Source organism: Macrosteles quadrilineatus, unplaced genomic scaffold (assembly GCF_028750875.1).
Source record: "Macrosteles quadrilineatus isolate MER2022 unplaced genomic scaffold, UCM_ALF_1.0 Scaffold_5__1_contigs__length_97177068, whole genome shotgun sequence".
Lineage (NCBI taxonomy): Eukaryota > Metazoa > Arthropoda > Insecta > Hemiptera > Cicadellidae > Macrosteles > Macrosteles quadrilineatus.
In genome coordinates this window covers 41,446,607-41,471,174 of record NW_026542598.1, presented here as the reverse complement: position 1 = coordinate 41,471,174, position 24,568 = coordinate 41,446,607, and the positions used below count along the sequence as shown (strand labels likewise).

The following is a 24,568-nucleotide window of genomic DNA, read 5'->3' as shown; positions in this document are numbered from 1 at the left end:
TCAGAAAAATTGGAAGACAATTTGCAATTATTATACGAGTCTATTTCTTTCAATTTTAAACAAGACATTCATGGCATTTTGACACAAAAAACTCTTACTTGATGTTTACTCGTATTTTTTCCCAAAACAGTTTAGTCATCTAAAGAAACTTAAAACACGCACAATAACTCTTGTAGATAGACAGAAAATGCCCCAAGACAGAATATTTCCGTCTAGGAAAGCCAGAGCACATTAGCGGCGGGACGGAAATATTCCGTCCAAGTATGTCATTGGATTAATCTCATACAAACTGATTTTGTGAATAGATCACTTAATTGCCACATGTTGGTATGGTAAGAATTAACTATAATGTCACTCCAATGACCTATTTGGAACAACTGAGGTGGCACTACTGCTGCCCAAAGGATTCTTCCTTTAGGGGATCCTAGTAGTGGTAGTGTGCAGGACTTCGGTACCCGAGTATTGGTCGGTGAGTTCCAAACAAGGTAAAGCACTGAGCTAGAGATAGGCTACAACTAGAGGTAGCACTTAATGAAAGAATTGGGAGAAGTTGGTCCACATTTGTACTGAAGGATAAAGTTAATTATACTTAGTAAATTTCAACTAGGGGAATAGGGGATTGTACATACAGAAAACCACGAATCACTGAGCTGATTCCCCAAGTTAGTCACAACATAAAAACATTTTACAGCGTCTCGATTTTCTAACAGAGTTGCCGAGACAGTGTTACCTCCAGTTGTATTCCTAGATCAGTGAAGTACTGTTAACTTGCATTGTAAGGTCTAGATTTAGTTTTCTAATGACAGGATCAATGTTTTTGTACTCGCCTGGTAAGACCTGTCTATGGCAGCCAATGCCGGGGGTTGCAAGTCCCACTGCAGTCTCACAGGGGTGGGCGGAGGGTTGAACTCTGGGTTACCGAGAGCTCTGCCGTCCTCCCTGTATCTGAGTTACAAAAACACTCAGTCAGTTCACTAACCTCAACCAACCAAACCACTGACTTTCAGCAACAATGTTAAGCGTATGTGATATTGATTGATTCCCATGTGCATCTCTCAAATACATGGTTTATGTATATTTTTAAATCTTCCATTTATATGACAATGTATAAATCAAGCGATTAGATGAAACATAAAATTGAAATCTGTTTGTTTGGGTTACATTTGAAGCTCTACTCAACTAAAAAGCAACAGCGTACAATAGCTGGACGATTTATGAATAATTCCTAATAAACTTAATTAAATAACTTACGTCATCAATCCATAAATTGCTGTGGAGTACGCGTTTCAACCATCAGGTCATCCTCAGCTCCACTGTCACTAGGTTGAATTTGCTTCTATGTTGCATTATAGCAACAGCGTCGATATGTTAAATAAATAGTCCAAACATATTTTACATTTATCACACATACACGACACGTACGAAACATTTAGATAACAAATACTCTGTAACACCGTGCGCACGGCTGGACGGGCTCAGGTTTGCGGCTACACTGACTTGGTGGTCGGTATCCTACACTGAACTTTGGACCATGACGACATCTTCAGCTGGTTATCATTCTTTTATTGTCCATCAGCCTAATAATGGTGTCATACACTGGATTCGAATCAGAATGTATTTTTTCATTTAATATGTTTTGATTTTGCTTAAAACCCTTGTATATATTCATTTCTTCTAATCTGTCTAGCCGCTGTCCCTTTTTTACCTTTGCTATAATTTCTAAATTATTGCTTATATTTGTGTATTTATGCCCCTCTATATTTAAGTGTTCCGCATATTTTGATTTTGTACTCTGTTTTGCTCCCGTTCCTGTCCCATTATTTACTACTTCTTTGACGTGTTCTTTAAATCTTAAATCAAAAGTTCTGCCTGTTTGTCCGATATAAAATGCGTCACAGTTATCACAATTGAGCCTGTATACACCTGAATTCTTGTATTTATTCTCTCCAATGGATTTATTTGCATTCCCCAATAATCTCTGTAAATTGTTCTCTGATTTAAAAGATACGGTGACATTTTGTTTTTTGAATGTTTTCCCGATAATATGCTCCGTTTTCTTTGAGTATCATAGAAGCAAATTCAACCTAGTGACAGTGGAGCTGAGGATGACCTGATGGTTGAAACACGTACTCCACAGCAATTTATGGATTGATGACGTAAGTTATTTAATTATTTGATAACTCAATCCGTTGTGCTACAATCTCAACATTACTAATAAACTTACTTCGGTGTATCATCTGTATCCTCACTTTCATTAGTGTCCGCTGTTAAAAATTTTAATATTTAAGTTTATTGTAGGCCTGGATCTTTATACAGTAGACCCTCTCTTGAACGACCTTGCATTAATCGATAATCGGATTATTCACCCTCACTTGTAAAGTTTGTTTTAACCGACCTCATTTTGAGAGCAGTTTGGTTTAACCGTCACTTTCTAGGAATCTCGGCATTTCTGCTCCCACGCTCGGATGGGAACAATATGCATTTCTACGGAATGTTACAGGCTAAAAATGAACATCCCGTCTTGTAACAAAATGCTTGCTTGTATCTTAATTTTGATAATAATTTCTATATCGTATAATCTGGATTTTGAAATACTACTAAAGGTATCAAAATAAGAATGTTTAGTAACGCTTGCCTACGACTATAATTTATTTCACTGAAAGTATTTTAGATTTTACCGTTTTTTGGGTTAATTTGTGACTTTTCTATCATCAACACTTAAGAAAAAAGGAGATAAGAGAAGTTTATAACGGTATCTAAATAATGCAGCACGACTTCAGAATAATGATCATATAATTATAAATTAATAGCTTCTTTTATAGTTTTTAGGGGTTGCCCGTTTTAAAGAACCTTTTGAGTTATCCGACCTAGGTCCAGTCCGATTAGGGTTGGTTAAGAGGGGAGGTCTACTGTATTTCACAAGAATAAAGTAGTTTTTTTCTGAAAATCTTTACAACTCAAGCAAATTTAATTAAGTTTACTTCAACATTTTGCCAACTCATGATTTGTTTAAATACAAGAAATAAACTACTATTTTTATGAAAAGTTTTCAAGGTACTTGAATTTTAACATCCATAACAGAATAAATAGTATGTTTTTAAAAACGCAGTTTTTACGTTTGAACTACTGTACAATATTTACCCTCACCAATATCTAAACATGCAAAAGATTGGGTAGATAAACAATGGATTTAATTTGAAATATTTACAAAATGAACCATAAGCATTAATTAAAGCAACAAAATAACAATAAGCTTAAAGCAAACCATATAAAAGTCCACCACCGCAGTTAAATATTAAGCATTTAAGCATCCAAATATAAAAATGGGCAAAAGATACATATTTATTTATAATAAAACTTTGTACCTTATGTAAATCTGGAAATCAATTATTTCCTTAGTGTTTTGTTGGCAGTTTCATTACACCACCTGACTTGTAGTTGTAGTGGTATCGTTCATTACATGGATTCAATTAAAACAAAAACTTAACAAAACCAGTAATTAAAAAGTGGCTTATTGTAAATCAAAACTGAAAATAATTTGAATGATTTAAAGCACTTTGCTGTCTGAAATCACTGAAATCAGTTTTATTTTTACTTTTAACTAACAGTGGCGTTCTTTTGACAAGAGGTACTGAGTAATAAAAACACACAATCTACAAAAGAAGAAAACTACCATTTTAAAACCAAGATAAACTATTAACAATGTCTAAAAACATCAAATGAAATTTTCAAAATATACTGTAAATTAGGTTTTATGGAGGTTGTTCTGTAATGTTCGATTATTAAGTGTGAAATAAATAAAATTACACACTACCCCCTCTTAAGAATTTAAGAAAACATATGAAACTAAACTACTAACTTGAATGAATCCTGTTTCATTGATTAAGTTAGTTTTCAATCTTTCCTGAAACTGTGCAAACCACCAATTAAAGAAATGTGTTTTTTTTTTCAATCTTTTACAACATGATGTATTTTAGGTTCTGCGAAATTGATATGCGGAAGAAAATTTGTATGAAGGTTGCTGAATTAGTATTATTTAAAACTGCTATAACTTTGCACTAGAGGTCAGGAGTTTTGGATCCTGAATATTCACTATTCAAGGATAATTTTAAGAAAACAGAATGTAAAACTTACTGTAAAATCAATTTAATTTACTTTGTTTAACAGACTGATTTACTTGAAAAGATTCTATAATGTTTTATTTTAAAACACTAGGATCCAGGCAACATCCATGATCATCTCGGAACTGTTGGTAGAAGTTTACAAGAGAGGAAAACATAAAGCTGTCTTCTTCAACAGCTGATTCAACTTGTATGAATAAACATAACTAGCCTCACAATGTATTGTTACAGCCTGATATTTGCTGTAAACAGTTGACGAGCACAATATCAGGAAAGACATTGTTAGTACCGCACAAGTTATATTTACCCGTCGACCATGTCCGTTCCAATGATAAACTCCCACAAGTGGCCCATAACCGGTGCGTCTGCCCTGGAGTCCAAAGAAATTAAACAAAACTGCTACAAAATAGAAAATAATACAAGCGTGGAAAACAAGGAGCAAAGCATTTAAGTCTACTGTTCAACACGCTATGGTTCGTTGTGATTCTACCAACTGTAGACTACGCCTGGTCTCGGTTAAATTTGTGAGAATTTTCCTACTGTGTGTATTAATTAGTTTTACCTTTGCAAAAATCTTTAGGTTTCATTTAGTTTTTTTATTTTACAGCAGTTGTGAATAGACAAAATTTTAATCTTTATTATTCAGATCGTGATTAAGCTGATTACAATTAAATTGAAAGCACAAATTGTTTCACAAATTGTTGGTGCAATTTGGAACTTTTATTATTTTTGTAAGTTTACATCTGTTTTTACTAGCTGTTACTCCATTCTTTGCACGGGAATTTCATTTTCAAACCCTAACCAGGGATATTATGAGTAAAAACTACTATCCATACACCAGCTACGGGCAAAAACCTTTTAAAAAGACTACCGTACAAAAATTAAATCCAGTTTTTTAAATTTTACAAATTTGGAGTTTTATCTATACGTTCTCTACATTTACTTTATTTCAACACATATTAAATTATTTTTTACATTTTAAAGCACCGAGACGAGAAGTAGTCTACTTTACTGTGAAATCATGAACATTAACTAACTACATCTAAAATATTAAATATTCAACTACACAACTCTACATCAAAACTACGTCAACCTAAATGCTTTGCTGTCTGTAGTGAAGCCCGCAATCCACAACTGAAATAAAACAATAGAAGAGCGAGAGAGAGAGAGTGCGAGTGAGAGAGATGAGTTTACCCCATGTTGACTGTTTCATCGGACACGACGTACTCCCAGAAGTGAGACATTACGGCTGCATCCGCCCTGAAACCGGCACAACTTGACATCACTGAGGAGGGGCTTTCACAGAGATTTACTACACAAAGATACCTTTAAGAAAAGACATTACTCTAAAAATTAATTAATCGTATCAATTAATCAATCAGTCACAGTAGCTCTGTAATAAAATCTTTAACTGAAAAGACAGACATTGATAGTTAAGGATAAGTTTTTGGACTATCTTTTTATTTTGTTCTGGATCACCTCTGAACTGTCTTAAGATCACACAACGTCCATACTAGCAATTTAGGTTTATGACAAAAATCACAAAACAATAATTATCTAATTAACATTCATATAATTTATCATTAAGGATTGTAAATAAAATGTAATTGAAAGCCAGCTAATCATTATTGCATAGTTTTATCTTGGATTACCGTAATTCGATAAATACTCCTTTGTTCAAAACTACTGCACCGAACAACCGTCAATGTTTCTGTTTCTACAATCTGAGGATTTGTTTAAAATCCTAACCCTACTCACCAGGAATGTTCTGCGTTGAAGCCAATCTGTAAAAAACATTACACAAGTAAGTTTCTACTTAAACTTTAGCATAAGACAACCTATTGTTTCAATCGTCAAAGCTTAAACTATACAACAGTATCAGAAAAGTTCTTGTTTTGATTATTTCCATTTGGTAAGATAAAATTTACTAGATTAGACTCTCAATTAGACAAGTATAATGAAAAACACTAAACCCACTGCTTTTTAGACATTCATTGCTATCCTAAATTACTCTTACAAACAACAAACAGGCTGACAACTAATTATTGTTCAGCTACAATAAGTTAAAAGGACAACAACACCTTACTGTCAACAATCTTTTACTATTTGTCAAAATCATTCATGGAAACAACAAATAAATGTTAGGCTATCAAAATGTTGTTGTTCACTTGTATGGCTGAAGATTTGAAAAGTACCTTTAAGATATTACAGGTTACTTACTCTGCCGTTGGTCCCAATACAGAGAGTGAAAGACTTGTCAAACCATCGGTCATAGCCCTTTCCATGGAGTAGGATGCGTCCGTAGTTGTCCAACTTTGTAGGTTCAGTCTAAGGACAAAATGTAAACTTAGTACAAATAGCGTTTCTAAGTTAGTTATCCTTTACTATCCAATTGTGTGTTCCAATTCTTTTGACATACTACTACTTTACCATTGATTTAATTGCTTCAATTTTCCCACTGAATATGAATAATTCATTGTTTAACAACACTATTTGGGAAAAACTACAGTACCAATATTCAAAAGTCAAACTTACCTCTCTCCTTCTCTCAAATAAACCAGGCTTAAAAAATACAACTTTGACTATGCTTCACGGAGAAAAAACAGTAAAAGTAATTTTATCATCAGTTAACACCATTGAGAATTTACAGACTATTGTGGATACCAAATGATTCAGTGTTTGTTAAAAAACTAACACTATCTAGCATCAAACACATAAGACATAAATAAATAATGATATCTACATGTTGATAATAAAGTAAGAGTAGATGTAATATAAACTATTAGTTTAGGTTTGATGATATCAATAATTTATGGTAGTAAAATCATTAATTTTGTAATACTATTTGAGCGTTAGGAGGAGATTTTCTAGCAGCAGCTGCAACTTTATTGTAAATTGTGCTTCACATTTTGGAATATATATATAGGTTTGTACCTTGTCCATTCAACAGTTTTTACAGAAGTCAATGTATTACTGCTTTCCGGTCAAATCACTCATTATCAAATTGAAGAGGGTTTAAAAAGAACAAACGTCAGCGAACATTATTTATTACGCATGTTGCATATAGCAAAACAATACGATAAAAGTAAATAAACATTTACAACATTTTAAAATACTAGGCCGACCGTAAATAAAATTTGAAACAGACCGACGCAGGTTGTAGGCACAACTAGCCACATGACACATGACACAACTAGCCAAGTCGGAGAAGGTACAATATTTTATATATTATTCCAATTTCTCAGTCTTGGTGGCAAGAACGTTTAAGTGAAACATTTTTCACATGTCCAAACTTTCACGTCGGCTATATCCTATAAGTTATCACACTAATGTTTGTACACTACAAAATAATCAAAGTGATATCCAACCTCGTCAAACTCGTAAGGCACATCATCCAGAGCAACAACGAAAGCAGATTTCTCAATTGCGTCTAAGCTTGCACGGTTGGTGCCCTTGAAGAAGAACTCGGACCTTGCGTTGGCCCAGGCAGTGCGCTCTCCTGCAGTCAGGGCTGCCAACCTCTCCTCACCGACTGCTGGGGCACTCGTGTCTTGCAGAATGTAATTCATCTGACTGTAAAACAAATGTTTGACTTTATTACATATTTTTACAAAATTTTGATTTCAGTGTCAGTGACCCTTGTGAATGAATTGAAAGTTTCAGTATAAATCTTAACTTAAGAAGGTTTTTATTTGTTCACACCAAAACATCAAACCAAAAAATTGTTGCTGCTTCGCATACCCCTAATATCTACCCTAGTAGTTCAAAATATAAGTGTTAATATATCGAGTTGAATTGGGAACCAATGTTATATCTGTCTACAGCACCAAGGCGTGAACTGCAAAAAAAGTAAGTCTTGTGTTTAGTTTTTTTATATATAGTCGTCAGGAAGATTTATTTGCCTTACATTTCAATCTCACTGGGCAGAAGGATCCTCTTTTTGAAGTAGATGGGCACCTTGAAGTATCTGCCCTTGTGGTAGACCACAATGTGTTTGGAGTCGTTGTAATGCACAATCTTGTCCGTCTCGACCCCGGGAACTCTCGTTGTGTTGAACACTCTCTCGTACTGCCACGAACACAGCGGCACCAGGCCTTGGATCAGGATCTGGCAAACAAATCAAATAAAGATGTAACATAGGGCACAAGGGTTTTTATGATTTTTAGTTAGAATAACAGGCTTACTGAACGGGAAAGAGTCCATAGTGGCACAACGAAAAACAGAACTTCACACTATTTAAAATATTTTCACTGTCACTGACATTTTCAAATAAGGAAGAGAGGAATTTTCTTCAATTCTAATGGCAGCCAGGAAGTTGTTGAAACAGTGTTGCCAATGAGTACAGATTATAATATCACGGTTATAGTTGATCTTGTATACTCTTTAAGTATGTAAGCCTGCTTGCTAGGTTGGATATGAATGGTGATATCTTAGGATTAAGTTTGGGAGTTGCCTTGACTTTTCGAACCATTTGTAAGATCATTCCCATCTTTTCAATTGTGTTGGTTACATTGAGGAAGCACAGATTTCACCAATCTACTCAATCATTCTCTGAAACTGAACCGTAAAAGATTTTATTTCTAACTCAGCGAAGATCCAAAAATCCCTAATCATTTATTTACCAATTTAACTCTTTATATACAAATACACTATTTTAAAATAACAGTGAAACTTACAGGCTCAAGCTCCTGTCGTTCGATCAGCCGTCGGTACTGTAAAGCCGTGTGAATGATGGTAGCTGCTCGTGCTGCCTGGTTGGTGGTGGGATGCATCAAGATGGCGTCAATGCCGTAGAAGTTTGAGTTGACCATCAGTGGGGACCTCCCTCTCAGATACACGTATTCCTCCCACCAATCTGACACATAGTTGCTGGACCACCTGTGCAAGACCACTTGTCATTCAAGAGTTAAGATTAAGTTAATTTTGTTTATTTTTTAACCTTGATCAAAAGTTTATCGAGAAGTTCTCTCAAATGTACGTTTTCTTAAAAACATGCCTTCGTGGTTCAAAAATTAATCGGAATTAAAATTCTACCGTATTTGATGTGATTCCTAATACTAAGTTAAGGTAGGAGAGTGGTACAAGGTGGGACACGGTATATAGTGGGACATTCCATATAACTTTTTTATCTTCAAAGCCATGTGGCCAGTTTCCCTCCAAAAGTGTTAAGTCATGGCCAACAGTGTGTTTTAAGTTAGTTCTGAAGTTTCAGTCATGTTGGAAAGTACTGAATGACAGTCTGCTACAACTATAGTCTCAAAAGTTACATTTTTGAGGTAAGCAATCATCATTTTCTTATGAAATTAGTTTGATAAGCAGGTTAAATTTGATATGCCTAACATTAAAAAACCTTCTTTGTTCAATAGAAGGAGGTCAGGGATGTCTGAGATGCACTGTTTGGGGTAAAACTTAAAAACAATATAACCCTACGTGTGGTACAAGGTGGGACAGTTATTTGTGGTATATAGTGGGACAATGTTAAATAAGGTGGTACAAAGTGGGAAATCGGTACATAGTGGGACAAGCAATTATAATTGATTTATTATACTATTATAGCAATTCATAATAGGCTATAAATACAAGCATACCCATATAAATATATGATATGCCTCATCTGCTTGGTAGGTTACCAAGAATAGGACCTAGGGTTTGTTAAATAAAAAAAGCCCTTAACTTACTTCTCATGGTAAACCCTAACACGGTTTACCCAGAAACACAACCATTGTCATAATTTTGTGTTAGTCCTAGGTATTTTTAAACTGTTTAGTACTTATATTTTCAATTAAACAATTCCTTTCTTCTTTTTTACCTACTTATAACATAAATAGAGTTTTAGCGGGGTCGGTTTTATGCAGAAGTAGACCTACATTTAACTCTTAAAATATAGACACATTCATTCATATCATAGTTATTCATCAAAGAACATTATAGTGAAATTTTACAAAAAAAATTATTTTTTCAGGTCCATAATGCCGAAGATTTGCCGCAAGAAGTTTTTGGAGCATGCAGAAGATGGAGCAATTTTGAGCCTTATAGCCTAGTTTAATTACTAACTATTTACTATAAGTTTTTACAAGTCACATATATCAATAAATATTTTTATTTGTCTGAAACTGTCTTATTTAAGTATACCTCCTATGCATAACAGGATGTCCCACTTTGTACCATTTATTGTCCCACTTTGTACCATATGCTGTCCCACTTTGTACCATATTGCTGTCCCACCTTGTACCAGGGTCGGTACATGTTGGGACAAGTGGTATAAAGCGGGACAAACGGTTTTTGGCCTTTTAAATATAAGTTAATAATTTTGAAAAAAATATCATTAAAAGAGTTTTAAAATTGCTTTATTTTTGTGTAAAGATTGTTCTTCTAAGTCAACTAATATTGAAGAAAAAAATGTTTTAATATTTTCGTCCCAGTATGTACCACTCTCCCCCTTAAATAAAGATAACCGCTAAAAACTCAAGCAATAGAGCATCATGTAAGAAAATGCAGCGAGTCAAGCTTTTATTTTTGAAGTTGCAGAAAATCGTCTGTGAACTTTGCACAGTTGAAAATTTACTGTGATCCCTCTCACTGTCTAGGAAGACATCCTAAATTCTTTGGCAATCGCAGAAAAATTGTGAACCTCTCTCACAGAAGCCGAGACATTTTTTATTGCTTTTCGCGATCACAGCAGGTTTGTAGACTTCTCCCACGATAGCAGAGACATCTTCACTGTCTTTACCGAACAAGGTAAAATGGTAGACCCCTCCTATGGCAGTGGCAGTTTAGGTATCTTCATTGCCTTTTGAGGTCAGGATAAAATTCAGATAAGATCCTTATTATTGTTATCGCATCAATATCAGATGAGACCGACTCCAGTTTGAGTAAACGCCCACAGACAATCACCTTTTATTGTTGTGTGGTAACTAGGCCTATTTAATAAACAAGCGTCAGTTAATCAAGCAGCCAAGACAAAACATCAGGAAATGATATCATACATGTAAACGTTTTCTTGTTCCATTGTTGGCATTAACAGCTGTTTTCATCAAGGCAAACAGTAAATCCTCCTGTTTAGTTTTGCACACCTTGTATTTTAAAATGTACACTGCAAACTTATCTCAAACAAAATGTGAGCAGTTTGCTTCAATTTAATTCCCAATACATTTTTCTTACAGCTATACAAATAGGTGTACACGAACACGATATAATTAAGACATAGGTAATCAAACACATACACATGTCACATACACATACACATAACACATGTCTTCGACTAAATAGAGTTTATTTATACTGCATAAATACAAAAAAAAAAAAAAAAAAAAATGTTATTCAGCTTTTAAATTATTGTGTTTGTCAAGAATTTCAATTTTTTTAAATCATATTAGGGTTTTTGTTTTATTGTAAAGAGTTTTGGGACTTCAAGATGTTTGTGATAACAGGCTAGAGAGATAAGGAGGACACACACACTGACTGATGGAAGTGATAAGAGTTTGGACTTGATTTCCTTTAGTTTAATGAGCTGCAGACAAGCCATGTCAGGCTTTTGCAGCATGGTGAAAAATGATATGTAAAAATGTGTGTTTCAATTTGTTTCAAATAAATAAATAAATAAATAAATAAATAAACATACCATGATTTCAGCATGAGATATCGTTGTAGTTTCACAGCAATCCCATTCTCAAACTCGTTTGCCAATTTCTCCATCCTGGAGTACTGAGCATCGTCCAGCAACGGTCGGACGCTCCGCAGATACTGCAAATCAGTTTTCTAATTACGAATTTTAGTCACGGTTTTAAATCATGTCTCTTTTACAATGTCGAATATGATTATCAATTCAGATGGACCAAAATGATTGTGACAAGTGTAAGCACAATTACCTACATTCTCTAGCACAATTGCCTTAATCAATACCAATGATAATGCCTAGATTGTTTCGTTTATTCTCATGGTCTATTCAATTATCTCAGTTAAAAGTACTTTCGTTCATGGTTACTGTGAAAGATTATTGAAGAAAATTTATTGATAAGATCTATTCAGTGGCGTACTGTCATCCTGGGGCGGCTTAGATGAGAGGGCCTTTTTTACATACATATTTAAACAAGTGAAATAATAAATACCATAGTAGGCCTACCCTGTTTAAAATCATTTTATGTTTAAAATTATTTTATACAGGGTACCATGGTGTTTATTAAAAAAGTAACCCTAAACAGTGATTAGAACTAAAAAGAAATATACGCTTTTAATGTATTTTGTATCACTGATTAAATGAGCTTACTTCAACTATTTTAAATGTAATCTATTTTTGTATTTGCAAAAAATTGAATGATGCTAAATTAAATTTTCCTTTAAGTTTTTAACATTTTCAGTTTTTATGAGTTGGAGATTCAAAATAAGCACGAGCACTCCAAGAAGTAACACAAATCAGGGTTTTTTCTGACACTTCTTTCATTTTTTTTATTTAGGAGATAGGCCTACTATTTTTGTATAAAATACATTCTATAATTATATTACCCTTTCCTTATATTATACATCATATTTTACTATAATTGGTCTAAACCACTTCTGTGATCGGGGCAAAAAAGAACGATATTGTCCTCGGTGAAGACGAAATCGTGAGCATCCGTGTTTGTAGGGCCGTAATCTCCGTCTACCACAGTCGCGCGGCTTATCTCCGAGACCGCGGAGCAATCGTAAACATGTCCTATGTTTACGGTGGAATAGTGAACATCTTTCGCGGACGCAGGGATATATCCTACATGCCGAAATCGTAAACATCTCCGGCGAACGTGTGGACAACATTATCGTCCCCCGCAATCACGGCAAAATCGTGAACACGGAACATCTTTTGCGGTTGCGATACCTTATTATCGTCACCCGCGATCGCTGGGAGTCGTGATTTTCGATCAAGCAATCTTTGCAGACGCTTCCGGTGATTGTAAGAATTCAACAGCAAAATGTATTTTCCAATTTTTGAGACCCAAGTAAGGCCCCTTCCTAGGCCAAGAGGCCCTCGGCAATGGCCGTGTTCGAAGTTATGGGGATACGGGACTGATTTGGGGGCCTCTGTTGGTGTGGGCATGGGGCGGACCCCCCCCCCCCCCCCCCCCCGTCGGTACGCCACTGGATCTATTCCATAAATGTTTATACAAAACCCTATTGGTAATTTATTGAATTTTTAGGGATTTGATTTGATTAGAGACACACAGCGAGACGACACACACACACACATAGACAACACACAAGAGCGATACACTACATACACACACACACAATAGACACAGCAACACAACACACAACACAATACACAGCGAGACAATAGGTGGGAGATAATAACGATAGATCTGAGATCAGGGATTAAAGAAATGATAACATTGGATGTAATAAATGCACATTACAAAATTTATAACAACTTAAGTTTCTACTACTTTTCTAATTTCAATCATGTAGGACAAGCCTTACTATAGTACAATTTAAAATGAATTCATTGCCTAGGTAGCCTAGTGGTTATAGTGCTCCCTATCAAATCTGAAGGCCACTGGTTTAATTGCAAGCGAGATCTTTCCAGACCCAAATTTGTGCTGTCAAATATTTAAGGTCAACGCTAGATGGTAAAAAGACCAGAGTTTGGACCGTTCCCTTAAAAATCTTTTAAAATGCCATGGGCGCAGAAAACACACAAAAACAAACCAAAATTGCTTATTCCATATGTGGTAAATTTGCTAAAAAAACCCCAACATTGAAAAACATAGCCATAACTTGATACAAAAATACATTACTTCAGATAGATTTGTGGTTATGGTAGACTGTTAAGCGCACTGATTGTTAGATATGTGGGACACACGATCCCGATCTTTACAAGCAGGTCCAAATGGTATAAGACAGTCTTAACTATTGAAGCTACCAAGTTCCAATTCTCCACCAGGGTTTACATTAGATCATAAATAACACTGGCATTGCATTATCTTCAATTTACATACAGGATATCCAAAGAAACTGGAGTTTTGAATTGTCGAAGAAGATTTTACAGGTCTTAGCGGTACCATTGTTGTACTAAGTATTGTACTGACCCGATGCATTGTGTCCTTTACAGAGGGTAGAGGTAGCCGAGGCAGAGATCCCTGATAGCTGTATAACATAGGCTTGCTCGCCCCAGACAACAGTTTGACCCCCATCAGCCACATCTTGGTCTTGAGTGAGATGGTCCGGTCCTTGCCTCTCTCTTCATACATCCATCCTGGTACACATACATATACAGTTTAATTTGATTGAGACATGTCCCGACATAGCTTAGTGTTATCACTAGCATTAAATGGGTCCCAAAACTATAAAAACTCCTGATCCTCGAAGATTACATTTATTTTAGGATTTCCTCAAGACACGACTTGTACCAACCGTCAACAATTTCACCGAGTCATGACTGATGATGATGAAATCTCTAAGACCATGGGAGATGTTCACGATATTGTTCCTGATTTTTTCACTATTACAGGTGATGTCCCCACAATCACAGATTATAGTCATCACAACATTGTGATAGGTACAGGTACCCATTACACAACTTTTATGATTACTAAAGCTAATACTGTTTATCTATTGGCAACCATAAGAGGTCCTAAAACCCCATCGTTTTACAAAATGCAATGATAGTCAGCTTAAATACTTATTTGTGATTAGCTAGCCATTTTTTCATAATAAGACTGATGTTCCACAGTTAAACTGGACCAAATATGTGACTGTAATTTTTGACAAACAGTTGATACCTTCTTTTTCTAGTTATCATAATGATGGCTATTTTAACACAAGGTTATTAAAAACTTGCTTCTAGTATTCCTTTTGCCTTTTATATCAAGTTTTCCACATTGTTTAAGGATACAATGTTGAAACTGTCATCTTTATTTAAACATCTACTTTCTTTAGAATATTTTCAACCATTTTAATTTAGGTAGGCCAAAGTTGTTTTCACTGGCCACTGCAGTAATGTGGTTCTGATCAGATTAAATTTATATAGTATGCAAATAAACGTTAGAAGTTGTATAATAAGTTACTGACAATCATATTACAAAACTTTTTCTTTAATACAAGTATATTACCTTTGTACATTAGCAGAAACTTGAGGAGATATCTTATTGCGTAAATGATTCCCAACCAAACGACCAGCGACAGAATCATACACGCCGCCACCTGGTAATTTAGGTTATCTCTGGAAAACAAATTACGAATCAAGTGATTGCAGTAAATCCAGTAGATACAATTAGATTTATTGAAATCCGACTGTTTACTTAGTTTCTACATTGCACTGTAGATATTCTTTGTAATGTTTTGTGATGGTTATACAGTAAATATACTTAGCACTCATGACTGGAATCGAACCAGGTGGATTACAAATCAAAGTTATCGGACAGATTACTCATTTACAAATAAAAATAACCAATAATGAGGATCTTTTAAACCAACTGCATAGAATTTTAACAAAAATACAGTAATGAACATAAATTTAATGAGATGGATGGCAGGAGCTGTTGGGGAGGCTAACAACCTTTTGGGGTTTGAGTGGCCACGTAGGTATGCAACAATGATGTATTCATTATGTACTAATATTATGAAAAAGCGTATGGCGGGTTCATGGTCTTCCTTCAAGTGAACATTGGTCGTAAAATCAAATAGTAACGGATAATTGAGGGTCAGTCCCAACAATTTGTTATTCCAGCCTGATCAGCATGGTTTTACAAGTAGTTTCTGATGATTCTACATTTGGTACAAGGTTCCTTGTCAAAGGGTCTAATGATCAAGTAGCACAAAGATACTCTACCCAGGAACACAGGAGATAAGAAAAATGCAGGAGAAACCCCAGTTCTAATTAGCGTATGTTGCAAAAGACGGTATTGACAACCACACAAAACAAAATCATTGCCAGCAGTGTAACTAGACGGAACTCCCCATTGGAACAGTCGTTTGCCGATTCAATTGGTCAAACACTAACTCTACCCAATAATATTTATGCAAAACATCTTTCCACATATAGACTGAAATCGAATGAATTTATGCTTTGGCAGTACGGAGACGAGTCAGTTAACGTATACTTACTCAGGCAATAATGACAGTATGTAGTTGTACATGGGTAGTTTGACGCCAGCAAAGTGCAGCCCTGCCACCAGCACCATGGTGGCCCATAGACTCTGTAGAGGTGCCGGGAAAATGCCATTCTTTATGTTGTTCTGCAACACAAACATTAACTCTGCATTAGATAAAACAAACATTGTATTACAAGACTGAAGTGAAGTTCCATCACAGTTTGAATACAACAATGTTCATTCGGTTTGCACCAAATCTGTTCCAAATAGTTCAGAAAAAGACATAAATTGACTTTATTTGAAAAAAAAACTTACAATTGTGTTTTATGAACTGTGCAGAACATTTTTCTCAGATTTACAACCTTTTCCAGAGACAGGTTATAAACACATGTAGCAACAAAAAAAGTAAAAAAAAAAGAATATCTAAAGCTAAGAAATTGAATCCAGCTTAAAATCTCGTACATTATTTTACCAGAAACATGGTAAATACCAATTAAAAACCTCAAAACAAACAAGACTTTGTGTAGGCAATTTCCTCTAATTAGGCCTCAAATTATTAATGTTCCAATAATTTTCAAACATTCTGGGTCAACTATATTCTTAGCCACAGCCGACATACTATTTATTATTATGTATATAGGATGGTTAGGGTAATTATTTTTAGAGAGGAGTGTTAAATTCAGTAGCATTTCTAGTGATGGACTTGTATTGGTAAACTTGTATTAGTTTCAATTGCTACTTAATTGCTATTTCTTCTAAAATAATTTTTTTGTTATTTCTTCATTTTGGAATTTTGGAAATAAACTTATTATTTCAAACTACAATTTCAACAACAATATAATTAACAAAGGAGTCCGACAGGTTGACAAATTATTTAATCTGCCGTGTACAAGAATTGGCCAAGTCATAAATTGTGGTGATTTCTGAATTCAGAACAACACAAACAGCTGTTATAATTTCATGGCTGACCCTGGCAATGACTATGAGAACACAATATAAATTCAGAACTAACTACCTAGCGCCATATTTTATGCCACTAGTGGCTATATAATGCCAGGTGATTCGTTTTAGATTAGTCTACTAAACTATATTTTAAAAACTTAATTAGTTGACAAGCTCGATGATAAATTGAAAAAAAATTAAACCTTGGCAAAACCCAGAGATAATATTTCTGAAACTTGACAGTCTGTTCTCATATAACAAATGACAGAGATTAGTATATACACCAGGGCTACCTAACTTTCAACTTAATCAAACTGTGACTTTGCCCTATAGTTATCAGGCAAACAACTTTCTTTCCCTATTTATCAATGACTTCTATTAATCATTTTGTGATAAACAAACAATTACCTAACGATAAAATTTTCAACAACAATAAACTTAATGCTTATTTAAGTCATCGAGAAAAAAACACTTATCATCAAATTTTAACAAGTTATTGTGTAAGGTAATTGAACCATGCAACAAGGTCAACAACAATTCATATAATCAAACATGATTTGCCTGAAAATAACAAAACCTTTGTTAACATAACAGGATGTTTAAACCAGTTGTTCAAAATTTTCAGCGACTTTAGGACAGGATTACAATGTTAAAACGACTTTTGCTACGAATGAGACAATACTTTTCAGTGACTTGAACATGAGATATTCAAGCATGCAATATTTTGTGCTGTAATGATTTGAGCAGGTTGCCTGCATCCAAAATAAGTTCGCTCTCACTGATTCTGCAATGGGAACTAAATCATTGTCTGCAGTAAGCATGGCAAAAACAAAAGTCTGGAGAACTTTATTTAGGTTAGACCTGATTTTCCCGTGACTTTTGGTACCTTAAACTTATAAACGGTTTCTTTTCAATGTCTTCCGTAACCCCTTAGTAAAATCAGTGACTTTTTCATGATTTTTATGACCGCTAAACACCCTGCATTAGCACCAGCTGTTTTTTTTTTTTCTCTCTGAACTATTTCACCAATGACCAATGGGACCAATGGGCGGTGGCGTCGTCCTGTAATCCAGCTACTAGGAGGTCATGAATTGTGGATATTTATAGGCATGCACTGTTGATGTGATACTCCCTGGTGTGGATTAACGTCCGCACTAGTGAGTACTACGACTATCCGCAGTGCTACCCTAATAATTAGATCAATTCGTTAATTACAAGGCAAAAATGTGGTTCGGATTCCACTATAAACTGTAGGTCCTGTAGTTGTCATTCGTTGTATGGGCTATTAATTAACAGTTGTGTCTAAGGAACATGTCGGCCTTAGTCACTAACAAGACTACAAGATCGTGCCACTTATCCTACACTCATCCTTCACTCATATTTGGGTTAAAATATGCTCCTAGTGGCGTAATGATTCATAGAAAAAGAAACTTTACACTTAAATTCACACTATATAGAGGTTAAAAAATATGGTCCCATAAAATATTGAAGTGGAATTAGTAAATGCTTATCAAATTTGAAGAGGTGTCTATAAATAATAAATATAGGCTACAGCATTTAACTTATTTTCCATATGGATAACATGGTAGACAACGAACTGAGTTCAGCATTCCTTAAACCTTATGGCTAAAAAACATGTAATTAAAATGTAACACTACCAAAGTGCTTGTCTTACAATTAGAATGACCAGTACAAAAAATACAATAAATTACAAATCATACCCCGAATTTCGTCTGAATTGGTGAGATGAACAGATCCTTAAAATCACTGTTTCTGAAAAACTCCTGAAAATTCACAAAACAATACATGTTTCTTGATCACACAGACAAGGAATACAGCTGAATGTGCTCCAACAATATGTAAATGAATGTTTGACCCTGGAGGTTGCCCATATCCTATGAGCACTACAAACCCCTAAACGTCATTTGTATTGTAATCATGACACGTAGACCCAGCAACGGTTCTTCAATTGATTGATTCCAAATGCTAAGTTATACACGGGAGTTACGAATCTGAACTACTAGAAAATATTGGAACACTAAATAATGGTCTACAATCTCGAATGGATAAAAAAGTTAGATAAAGAATTGTAAATAAATTAGGTGGATAACTAGTTGATGTTTAAAGAGCAGTTCATTGATAACTTTGGTAAAATATACTACATGATTCATGGTGATTTTTGTTTTAATTTTAATCTGTTGAATACTAAACTATCTGCTGATTTTGTCAAGTTTTCAAGCAATAATGTTTACACAAATTACGTTAAGTGGCTGGAATAGCATTTATATTATAATGATAATTAATTTTGTATAAAGATTTGTTATGTAATGTTTATGTATCTGCTTACATCATGGATGCTATTGTTCTCACCACCCTAACTTGAAGCAGCCCAAACTGAACTGCAGGTACCGGCTGCTCCCGCACGACCCTTTTATAACCTTATTAGAGACGCTTCTGTGAACTCCATAGTTCTTACCGTATTAACATTAATAAAATTCTAATCTGATGTATTAATTTACTCGTTTACGTTAATAACATTGATTTAAAAAACATTTCTGTTTCTGTCCCATCTAAAACGGACATTGTTTGCGATTAATACTTAAGTTACTTGGTATTTTGTTTATAGCACAAAAACAAAAAAATTGCCCCGTTTTGGATGGGACAAAAACAGAAATGTTTGTTAAATTTAAGTTATTAATGTAAACGAGTAAATTAAAAAATCTGATTATAATTTTACTAATGTTAATATTGAACTAGGGTGTCCACAGAAGCGTCCTTAATCAGGTTGTAAAAGCGTCGTGCGAGACCAGCCGGTAATGGCCCTGCAGGTCAGTTTAGGCTGCTTAAAGTTCGGGTGGCGAGGGCTATAGCAAAGTATATTTCAACATAAATTTTAAAATGTAGTAGCCTATACCGAAAAAAAATATCAATACAACAGGATATACAAAACCATAATTTCATTTAAACGCATTTCAAGTTGTCAATTGAATAACTTCTATCATTTAATTTCAAAACAACAGTGTTGACCATTGACATAGTTAAGAAAATTAAACACAAGAAATCTTATCATTCAAACAAAAACTTAAGTTATGATTGAATGAAGAAAGAAAAACTACAACTTCCTAAAACAATTACTACTATCAATTCACTGGTCAATTTAAACCAGGCTAATTTGCTTAAAGGTTATCTTTAACGATAAATAATGATATAACCAAGTCTCTCAATTTGTAAAACTGCTTTTGAGTTTAGCAATGCCTCCGTATAAATATGTGCTGAAATAAATTACAAGTTTTACTACAAATTTTTAAGTATGTAAGTATTTAGGTTATAAACAGCAAAACTATTAAAACTACTTTTTTATCTGGGAGGGAATTTAGGTGTTCATGAGTATATTTACTTTTTTGACTTTAGAAAGGTGTTGTTTTTTTATATTTTTTTACATTACAATTTTACAAATATTCTATATTCTATCAAAAATTGGCTTCCCTGTTGCATTTTACAACCCGAACAAATAACTGTGAATATTTCTTTTCTGTTACTATTTGTATTTTTAAATAATCAAGAAGGATTTGAAAGCTTATGTAATCAAAGATTAGATTTAATTTATTTCAAACTATTAAAATACCAAATCAAACTTATTTTTAAGACTTAAGAAACAATCAAACGAACCACCATAGTTTCAGTAATATATCACAATCACAAGGTACAACTACACTCAGACCATAAGCAGAATACTTAAACTAACACCAACGAATTTCCCTGTAATATTCTAAATGATCATTAGGAACCAAGAGTTCTAGACATCCGTCCAGATGTGGTATTTTCCTCAATTACCCCAAGGACCAGAATCTGGCTGATCATCCTGCTAAACTATATCATCATGTATTATTGAACAAATAAAATAATGGGATTTGCTTAACTGATAAAGATTTAAAGACTCGAGATTTGCTGCTTTTTGAATTTAATAATAAAACGCTGATGTTGGATTGTTAAATTATTGGGTGGAAATCATTGACAACAGAAATAAAATTTGAACCTAGGCCTATTAGACTAAATGCTCAAGTCAACATTCAAATATACATAGGGTTTTAAAATAGGCAGTCAGTGGTTCAAACGCCATTCTAAGGTCATAATTCTAGAACTAAATCTATTGTAGTCAATATACTGATCATAATCTGACATAACATTTCCTTGGGAAAAATCTAGAACTTTTAAAGGTTGCCATAATAGTCTTAAAATATGTAAATATTTCCCTCAAAACAGACAAAATTAAAAGTTTATCTTAGGTTCCCAATAGTCTGTGTAGAATGGATTAAAATTTGGTATAATTCCAGCAACTTTCAGAATGTGGATTTCTAATTTCAGGACAGCAATAATCAAAAATTAATTCTAAAGCATACATTTACAATCTAAACAAAAATTCACAATAACGCTCAAGCATGAATTGGAAATTAAGAAAATTATTAGAAATGATAATTCATTGAAAAAGATTAGCACCTAATTTTCGGTGAAACTCGACTTCAAATTCTCCTATGACCCCACCTCCGAGACTCCAAGAAACAAGCTAAACTACTATAGGTCGGCCGCTTAGAAAACGACCTCCTCCAGCATTGGTTTAGCATTAGCGCGCAGGTCGTTTTCTAAGCGGCCGAACTATACATGTCCTCAGGGTCCTTAACAGCCGTAGTATTCTTTCTTCCATTTCAACTCAGTCAGACTATATATCTCTAGAACCCGTCCCATCCTTACCTACGCTCACCCACTCATCTTGAAATCCCCGTTCATCACATCTTTAGCCTAGAAGCTACTGAAATGTGTTTTACGATTAGCATCCCACCTCCCTCCTTGTACCAAGAAAAGTAATGTCTATGTTCACTCCATACAATCCCTCACAGACTTCCTCAACCGCATCAACCATGTCATCTTAGAGACGCTCCAACAATTACAACCTTACTTCATTAACCACACAACGCTAATAAGAAACAATCATCACTAATCTAACCTCAAAACCAACGTTAACTTCATCAACAGCTGTGACAAGTCACTAATTCATACTAAACGTTGTTTGTAACACACTCAGTGCCTTTCAAGCTCCTAACCTACCAAAAAGCGAAGAGGACAAAGTTCTACAACAACCCCACTGGCACATTGGCTCATCATCCACTGAAACCCTGCGATATCTTGTCTTACTTAACACATATCTAGGCTTACCTTGAACCTAGCGAGCCGCTTCTTCCACGACCTGACACCAGAGTCCCACACCAGATGGAGCACCTCCCTGTCTACATTGACGTCCCAGCCCTCGTGAGTTATGGAGAAGGAGAAGGCTACGGCTGAGTGAGCTTCTGCCATGGCTGTTGATCACTCCACCTACAACACACACAATAATCAAAACATCTGCACTACTTCAAACGGTAATAACATCAATACATTGTAATAGCGAGTGTAGAAACTAATCACGACTTATGATTCATGGCATGGGTCGAACGATCAAATATTGCCTATACTTACGTTTTCGGTCCTATTTTTTTCTAATATTAAGTTTCAATTTAGACCATCATTAGCTCCTTCATACGCTAGGCTGTATCTTGGATGTTTTGGTTAGTTAATATTATGTCTGTACGTAACAATAATTATGTTACGACCAACCAACGCAGCCAAGATACAGTTAAAATGACAAGGAGCTTGCAGTGGCCTAAAGGTTGAAACGTTTACTTTGAACAAAAATAAGATTGATGATTTAAGTAAATACAACTAGTTAACCGCCCGTGCTCCGCCACGGGAATATTGTCAGCAATAAAAGAAATAATAATTAACAAATACTGTTTATCTTTGTATTTTATTTAGGGGTTGTTTAATTTTTTACATGAAATAGAACTGATAGTTTGCCTGTATAAACTATTTTATGTTAATCAAACCGATATATTATTTTAACCAAATGAATGTTTTATATTAATTCGAGTTTCATTTGAAAAATAAATAGTATACGAACTGGGCAATGCTGATAACCTAATAAGCAGCTATTTATGATATTTAGATAATTTGCTCAAGTATATTCCTATATTCGTCGTTTTTTTTCATTACATTTGTTGTATGGAATAAAGATAGTCACTTAGCCTACATGTAAATCACGCATCAGCAGTTGGTCGCATTTCACGAATCTTTGACCCATACTGTGAGTAAAAGCTGTGTTTACGTCATATATATAAAGTTGGGCATACTTTGTTCAATGTTAGAGGGTATTAACGGTCCAATTTGATGGAAAAGGAGTAATGGATTTTAAAACTATGTAGACTACCACTACCAGAAAGATGTTGATTCAAGTGAGACTTAGAACTGGCCATTTCAAATGCAGATTTGTATTATATTTTACTCAAATAGTTTTTTGTCTCTTTTGACCCTTAATAGTTTTTTATAGTCGCTGTTGATAAGATTTTCCATAAACTCAAAATGTTGATAAGGAGTTCATTTTACCTTCCCCTTGTGACAATATAAGGAAAAAATATTTGTGTCCCAGTTAGTCTGTTCTGACTCAAAATTCATAGATTTGCAGTACTGACAAATCCAATCAAACAACCCCAATTAAAAAAAAATTTGTATTTTTTAGAAGGGACTTCCAGAGCACATTTAACACCATCACTGCTCTTTACCTTTTTAGTTCGATGGTTCTCTACATGTTTTTTTTTCGTTCTGTATGTCTCTTTACGCCCGGTTAATGATTACGACAAATCCAATCTAACGACCCCAATTCATAAAAATTGGTATTTTTTTTAAGTGACTTCCAGAGCACATTTAACACCATCACTGCTCTTTACCTTTTTAGTTCGATGGTTCTCTACATGTTTTTTCGTTCTGTATGTATCTTTGCGCCCGTTTAATGATTAGCCTACCTTTTCTTCTTTTTTTTGTACTTTTCACATCATGGGGTTAATGATAAAGTTTTATAACGCTATAATGACCCGAGTCAACATTGCCATTAAACATCAAGTCAGATACTTCTTCGCCAGAACCGAAATCGTAAGTCACAGTTTCTCAAGCAACTTCCCTGTGTAGGCCTACTCGATAAAATATAGTTAGGTTCACTGATAAATTGTAGTTCCAAATATTCCAGCGTACTCGCCATCTCGAGAAGGTAAAATTTGGACGTCGAACACTGATCTTGAGTAAGATTAATCACTTACGATAAAATGTTTGTATGTTTACCAATCATTAGCAATTATCTGTTCAACTTGCAAGCGGATTTCCCTATGATTGTTCTGGTGCCTATAGAGAATAAATTATATTGATCAAAACAATAAGTTTCCGTCCCCTACTATGGGTATTATTTCACATTCCATACTCAAACTTAAACTCAATTACCACTTTCCTTCAGATCACTTTGCAGGAAAACTAAAACATTTCAAAAATAAGTTAACAAATACACTTTCCTTGATCAAAATCGTG

General features: G+C 34.5%; 1 protein-coding gene across 4 annotated transcripts in view; it reads right to left on the bottom strand.

Moving 5' to 3' along the window:
- The window catches only part of LOC128994096 (carnitine O-palmitoyltransferase 1, muscle isoform-like), a 45,143-nt gene that overhangs the window by 6,693 nt on the left and 13,882 nt on the right, over positions 1 to 24,568 (bottom strand). For 3 of the 4 annotated variants that reach the window (XM_054418355.1, XM_054418352.1, XM_054418354.1), the window contains exons 2-13: positions 22,337 to 22,495; positions 16,197 to 16,327; positions 15,203 to 15,312; positions 14,180 to 14,346; positions 11,743 to 11,864; positions 8,798 to 8,999; positions 8,029 to 8,228; positions 7,490 to 7,694; positions 6,342 to 6,449; positions 5,880 to 5,905; positions 5,316 to 5,381; positions 828 to 945 (exon numbers count right to left, since the gene is read on the bottom strand). In XM_054418355.1, coding sequence (XP_054274330.1) covers positions 828 to 945; positions 5,316 to 5,381; positions 5,880 to 5,905; positions 6,342 to 6,449; positions 7,490 to 7,694; positions 8,029 to 8,228; positions 8,798 to 8,999; positions 11,743 to 11,864; positions 14,180 to 14,346; positions 15,203 to 15,312; positions 16,197 to 16,327; positions 22,337 to 22,477 — 1,596 coding nt within the window. In that variant the 5' untranslated portion in view covers positions 22,478 to 22,495. Of the gene's footprint in view, positions 1 to 827; positions 946 to 4,428; positions 4,492 to 5,315; positions 5,382 to 5,879; positions 5,906 to 6,341; positions 6,450 to 7,489; positions 7,695 to 8,028; positions 8,229 to 8,797; positions 9,000 to 11,742; positions 11,865 to 14,179; positions 14,347 to 15,202; positions 15,313 to 16,196; positions 16,328 to 22,336; positions 22,496 to 24,568 lie in introns of all 4 variants that reach the window. The other variant, XM_054418356.1, reaches the window with a different exon arrangement.